At 35.2% G+C, this 7,407-nt stretch overlaps 1 protein-coding gene across 1 annotated transcript in view; it reads right to left on the bottom strand.

Annotated features, from left to right (window-relative positions):
• Positions 1-1,105: 1,105 nt before the first annotated feature.
• The window catches only part of LOC145259770 (b(0,+)-type amino acid transporter 1-like), a 135,929-nt gene continuing 129,627 nt past the window's right edge, over positions 1,106-7,407 (bottom strand). Inside the window, exon 12 of the mRNA XM_080117513.1 lies at positions 1,106-1,348. Coding sequence (XP_079973639.1) covers positions 1,236-1,348 — 113 coding nt within the window. The 3' untranslated portion in view covers positions 1,106-1,235. The remainder of the gene's footprint in view (positions 1,349-7,407) is intronic.

Raw genomic sequence — 7,407 nt, 5'->3', positions numbered from 1 at the left:
CACACACACTTATATATATATATATATGAGAGAGAGAGAGAGAGAGAGAGAGAGAGAGAGAGAGAGAGAGAGAGAGAGAGAGAGAGAGAGAGAGAGAGAGTCTTCGAAGGTTTTCAACCTTTGAAATTATATGAGAAATGAGTTTTAGTCCAAAGTCCTATGTTGGAAAACTCCTTTGCTTATAAGTCAATTAACTCTCTTGTAATCACAGCATTAGTTTGCTTCCAAGAATTTACACTAGTCTTAATATTATTGTCAGGATCATCAGTTATTTACCATAAAACTGTTTAATGGATTTTATATATACGTATAAGAATACAAATTTAAGACTGTAAATTATATTTTACATTAATTTATTGTTCGAGAGGGTATTCATATAAGACGTATTGAATATTCAATATGCCTTATTTGAGTATCCTTTCAAACAATAAATTCATATAAAATATAATTTACAATCTTAAATTTGCATACTTCTAAAACAAGCTATTTATAAAGATATTTCTATAAATAAATATAAGCTATATAAAGATATTTGTTATCTTTTTTATTTGGTTGGGATTACTATATAAATATTAATATTTCTTTTGACTTCAAGTTTAAAGAAGCTTTTGGCTTAGAAACTTATATAATATATATATATATATATATATATATATATATATATAAATATATATTTCAAATCTGATTATACATAATCAAGAAAGGCTTTCATGGTCAGCCTATACTTGCGAATTATATCTTTAATTCCTTTTATTTGCAAAAAAAAAAAAAAAAAAAAAAAAAAAAAAATGGATAATAATTTGACATCTTGAATCATTTAGGATGATTTTAAAATTCTTATTTTTGAAGCAACCAAAACGAAATTGATTGTATTTCTTTAATCGATTGTCAAAAAAAAAAAAAAAAAAAAAAAAAAAATAATGACTGTTAATCGCAGTGGACATTTTGGAGGAGGGCCATCAGAAATGAAAACACTTTTTTCTATTTTTGTTGTTGTTTTGATAAAGCAAATGTTATGCAAATGTGCAGAACTATTTTTTTAATATTTTTTTTTATAAATGAATGAGCAGAAATGATTTTTACACGAGATTTGTAAATGCTGGTGTTTCTTTTTTTTTGTTGCTGTTTGTTTTCTCAACGTTGGTCTGACTTTCACAATAGAGACAGAAAGAAAGATACCCCCCCACTTTCTAAATAATATAAACAAAACAAAAAACGTAAAGATGATTTTCAATTTAAAGCATTTTCTCTGATTTTGCCGTGTCTGAATCATCATCTGCAATTGGTTCGTTAGCATCCTTTGTCGGGCAGACGGCAAATAATTTCTGTAGAAACACCTGGAATTTTCCTGAAAAAATGAAAAAAGAATAATTTATTATATACAGTGTAAATGTATGTGTCTGTATGTCCAGCTAAAAGTAAAACAAAAAAAACTACAAAACAAAGACCCACAAAGTTGGTATAATCTTGATCAGCTCTAATATTTAGAAAAACATTATTGATTCTTTGAAGATAAAGTGGGCTTAGTTTCATCAGAAGGCGGCAGTTTTTCAGTATTATTATGCACTATTAGTAGTAGTATCGTATGGGCTAGACCTCCATAATATTATTTTTAGATAAGTCTGAAAAATTGTCTTCAGATAGATGGGTTTTCGTGTAGTCTATTTCCAATTGGGTGACTGGACAGCTGGACAGTGTAGAATCAAGTGGTCTATGTCTTGGGGAGGGGCTTCCTTGCACTTTGGTCAGATTAGGGAGTCTATTTGTCTCCACCTGTGTTTGTTTACTTGCAAGAAGGATCACCACTTTGTGCATACTTTAAAACTAAAATGATCCACTCAGGTGATCAAATGGAATTTAGAGACTGTTCGATTTAGTCTTAAGAAGAAATTGAAATTCAATGAATTTTGCTTAATTAATGTCAAATGATTACGGATTAAAGTCCGAAATATATGAATTTTCAAACTTTCCCTGATAACCATTTTAAATACTGTAAAGAAACTGAAATTGTCGGAATATTTTTTAAGTTATGCCTAAAATTTATTGTTCAAATTTCACAAAAAATTAAGCTGTCTGAATTTTCATGAAGGGCATCTATCCCTTGTTTACCTCATTGCATAAAACTTAATTGAACTAAACATAGCCGAAATTTGGACCCTTTACGTCTTGCAGCTGTGTTCTCAAATTCATAATGACCAGTTAATTAGTTTTGGAATGAATCCTGTACATAAAAATATAAATCATGAACACCCAATAGTACCTTCACTTTCATGGAAATGCCAGAAACTCAATCCGCTGGGTTAAGGATATCAAATGTGTTTGGTTCATCAGCAGATATAATGATAGAATGAGTCATTATGGTAATTATCTGACTCATGAATTAATTTTCTAGACTTTCTGCGAAACCGAAAATACTGATGGATGATCAAAATAACGAATAGTGATCATTGAACACATGCAGACACGCACATACACACATGTACATATATATTTCTGTGGAAATATGTTTTTTTAAAATTATATTTCACCTTTTATTTATATCAATCCACAAAATGACCCCCAGCCAAAGCATTAACCACAGGTTGAAAACAAATAGAAACTAACCGGACACAACGTGTAGTTGAAACTTGTGGGAAGAAAGCCTCTTACTATTAATTACTTACTTGCTTACTAAGTATTGTAGAGTTTTTGCTTATTCACCTAAACTTGTTTTTCTGCTCTTAATTACTGATATTTCTTCCCTCTCTTTGCAAAATCACAAATTGTCATTCTTTGGCTGAGTGTATGTCTAAATATAAGGCCTATACTGGCCGTACGTATATGATTATTTATGTATGAAATTAAAGTAACTGGCACAAATTCTTTTCTAAATGTCGAGTTAAAAGGGCTAGTGACTTTGCCCCCAAGACGACTGCCTGTGTCTGTTTTGCATGATTTCCAAAATTTTTATACTCCTAAACTCTACCCTAAACTCTGTATATCCTAATGTATATTAATACTGTATTCTTGTAAGTTATATCATCTCTCCTGTTCCAACTGGGCAACTAACCAATTTCTCTTCCCCCCAAACTGCTATAAAATCACATACTTTGCACGTACCTTGGGAGAGGGATTTAGCTTCCAGTCTTTAACTTTAAAATGCTGACCTTTTAAAAATCAATAAATACTAAATATCTATAGATTTCTGTTGCTAAGACATGTATTGGCTTAACTTATATTTATAATCTATAGCTTATTTATAAAATAAGATACTTATTAGCCATAGTTTGTACTTAGAGATAAAGTGATCTCAATTAAGTAGCAACTCTATATCTTTCTTTCCCTTAGATGGGTAAAAATACTAGTGATTGTCTTAACATAAAAACTAACACCTAATATACTATAACTATACTATAATTTTTCCAATGTATTTATTAATCCACAAACCATATTTAATCCTTGCTTAATCTTAGTAGCTATTAATCTTAAATCTACACCCAATACTCATACATACTTCCACTCAAAACGTGTGAATAATCAACATCTTCCAATCTTAATCCTATTTTGAGGAGTGTAACTTCAAAGCAGATACTAATTATCCTTGATACTAACTCTATTAATCCTAATTACCTATATGGAGGTGTAGAAATACTAGGTACGAGGATAACCCTCTTGGTGCTGATGGAACCATAGATCTGGTCAGGTCATCCATCTAAAAGAAGGAAAATTCCAATATATAAACCTGTGGCACTGATCTCATACGTCTTGACACCAAACAGGGGAGGGAGGCCTCCTCAGTCCTGGTCGACAACCTCACTAGAGCTTGTGATTCGATCAAATCACCGGTTTGCAAACCTAAATTGCTGCCTATTGCTCAGCTTCCATACACCTTCTTTACTGATTAGCCACGAGCAGAGGTGCAATTACAGGGAATCATTAGAGACGCCCAGTGCTTAGCCTTGTTTCCTGACTAGGGCAATGAATGGCGTCCCCCACATCCGCCTCACTCTCTAGATCTGGGCATGGTCATTTTGGGGGTGCTTGTTTACCATGTATGCTAACATGATTGAACATGGTCACTTATGTCTGACAGGTTTGCGGGTACCGGTTTGACAGTTGCTGGCTACTATTTCTGACTGACAGTACAGAAGCCCTAACTCTTTGGTAGCACTTAGAGCGGATGGTCTATCGGGATGTTTGTAGTGCCATGTTATGCATGGAAAGAGACTCTGCACTCATCTCTGGTGGACATTCCTGAGGACACATTCCTGTCAATGAGATGTCGGCTGATAGTCTACTTGTGTTGCATGATGGTAGCTATGCACATCTGCTTAGTCTAGCACCTCTCACTCTTAACTAAAACTAGGAAATAAAATGAAATGACAGCTCAATTCAAAAAATCTAAATAACAATCAAACCAGACACTCAACCAACGATTCGCATCCTCTCTTAAAGCGTGCATTTACAAATATCCGTGAATTTAGAACTAATGATGATGTAGAAACTCTCCAGATATCTTAGTACTTAGTGAAATTAACTTGCACTCCTCTATCCCCTCTAATATCTTTAACATGTCTGGTTATATTTCAATTTGTTGTAAGGACTCTAACAGACACTTGGATGGACTTGGAGTCTATATTCGTAACACCCTCTCCATGACAAGGGAATCTAAACTAGAATCAGATGACCAGGTCTTCATGTGCTTTAAACTAACTTTACAACATAGCGTTAGCTATTTATATTTTCTTTATCACTCTACCTCGACTCAGGACTGTACTCTAATCAATCATGTCTTTGACAGCCTAGATATAACATTCTCCCTTGACACTATCGTTCAAATACATGTATTTGGTGACTTTAACGCCCACCACAATAATCGGCTTGGCTTCTCTAATTACACAGACAAAGCGGGTAGCATCATCCATAACTTATCCCATTCCTTGACACATGCAATAACATTTCCGACCCATCTCCCAGATCGTCAGAACCAGCAAGCCTCACTTCTGGATCTATTTCTGACAACAGTTCCTGAGAATTGTGTAACGAATACCCATTGCCCACTTGGGAATGCTGATCATGATGTGATAATGATAAACATCACTAAACTCTCGACCCCAAGTTAAAGAACCATTGCTCAAAACGCAAAAGAGACCCCTGCATGGTTCAAAGCAGTAATTGAACCACAAGTTCCCACACGGAAGCTCTCTAGCAACCCCCACTCTTCCCAATGGTTTACTTCTACTTGCACAGCTGCCATTGCTCATAGGCAACATGCATACCGCAGATTTATCTGGCATAAGATCAGTATGAACAGACAAAAGTTTATAGAAGCTAGAAGTAATTGTAAGAAAGAAGTAGTGACAGCTAAGAGAATATACCAAAACCACCGGAAAACGCATTAGAGCACAAAAATTAGGAACTCATTATTTCTGAAAAATCTACAACAGTGTAATAAATAATGGGCAATCAACAATTCCTCCACTATCCAACAATTATGAGGTTGTTTGCATGGCAACTGAAAAAGCTAACATGTTTGCCCATCTGTTTGCCTATCACTCTCTCCCTGATTTTCCTTTGCAATCAGAAACCACACTAGATAATCTGAACCTCACCCCTTTTCAAGTAAATGATATCATAAAAAACCTAGACACCTCAAAAGCATGTGGAACTGATCTCATCCTGTCTGTACTATTAAACAAAATGCACTGCTGAAGTTGCTCCAGTTCTCTCCAAACTCTTCAACAAATGCCTTAATAAATAATGCTTTCCTGACTACTGAAAAATTACTTCTGCGGTTTACAAGAATTCTGGCAAAAGAACTGACCTATTAAATTATCGCCCCACTAGCCTCCTCCCTCTTTTCACCAAAATATTTGAGTCCATAATTAATCAAGCTCTAGTCCACCACTCTACACTTGCTAAACATCTGCTTGACCAACAATATGGATTTAGGCAAGTCCGTTCTACTGCAAATATTCTAATTGTAGTTCCTGTATATACCATCCACTGGATAAGGCAGGGGCGTGGAGGGCAATAGACCTAGATATATCTAAGCCTTTTAACAGGGTATGGCATAATGGTCTTCTCATGAAAATCGGATCCTATGGCATTACTGGATGAATACTTAACATAATTAATTTTTTTTATTAAATAAGAGAAGAATCCAGGTTGTCCTCGATGGTTGTACATCTAAACAGTATGATATAAACGTGGGTGTACTTTAGGGGTCGATGCTTGGGTCTTTATTATTTCTGATATTCATAAATGACTTCCCTGATAAAACTGTCTCTGAGGTAGGTATATTTGCTGACGATACCGCACTCATTAACAGGCATGAGGGGAAAACGAATAAACACATATCCAAAGCAATGGTAGAAATCCTAGGGGAAAACCTCTAGTTTGTCGTGGAATGGGGTCAAAAATTGATGGTAATGTTCAATGCTGGCAAGACTAAGCTCGTTTCCTTCAATAATTACAAGAAACCTTCTCAATCACCAATAGCTATAGCTAAAGGTACATTACCTGAAAGTACTTCATTCAAACTACTCAGCAACGTTCAAAGGAAACATGAATTGGAACATCGATACATGATACATCAAGAGTATTGCTAAGGCTGCTGCGAGGAAGGTGGGCTCTCTCTGCCGTGCTAAAAAGTTACTTACGCTTAAAAGTATCCTGTACCTCTACAAGGCCACCATTCGCCCATGTATGGAGTATTGTTGTCACATTTAGACTGGTGCATCAGCTACTAGTCTCACTCCTGAACAGGGTTCAAAAAAGAGTCGCCAACCTGATAGGTTCTGAACTGTCATCTAGGCTTCAACTCTATCCCTTTGATGAAATGTTGCATCCCTCTGCCTGTTTTACAAGTATTTCAATGGTGGATGATCTGATGAACTACAAGCTCTTGTACCCCCTCGACGTAAATACCCCTGACAAACCCGACAAGCAACAAAGTCTTACCACATAGTGAGATCCCTAGATGTAAGAAAGCTTTCTACTCCAATAGTTTCCTCCCCAGAACTGCTAGATTTGGAATTCTTATCTGAGTTCCTGCTTCCCCAACCGTACTGATATGTAGATGTTCAACTGTTATGTGAACAGACATCTTGCTGCTCAACTCCCTATACAGTATCCCTGCAACTACTGTCCCTGATAGTAGCCCCTATATCAAAGTGGCACTGTGCTTTGGGGTGAAAATGTAATAAAAAATATGAAGCTCAATGTAATTACAGAGCATATAATAAATAAATGAAAAAGTCTATATCTCAAATTTTATGATGTTGGCCATCTTACAATTTATTCCTTCAAGTACGTTGACATTCACAATTCTTGACAGCACCTGTTTCGTGGCATAAAAATCAATCATTTAGTTAATATATTAATCAATGAATCTATTCTGTCCTTAACTCCTCAGAAGAAATAGTA

The sequence above is a fragment of the Euprymna scolopes genome, chromosome 35 (genome assembly GCF_053919585.1).
Source record: "Euprymna scolopes isolate OS-2025 chromosome 35, ASM5391958v1, whole genome shotgun sequence".
Classification (NCBI taxonomy): domain Eukaryota; kingdom Metazoa; phylum Mollusca; class Cephalopoda; order Sepiida; family Sepiolidae; genus Euprymna; species Euprymna scolopes.
Note: the sequence above shows the minus strand (reverse complement) of the source record. Positions and strands in the feature narration are given on the sequence as shown.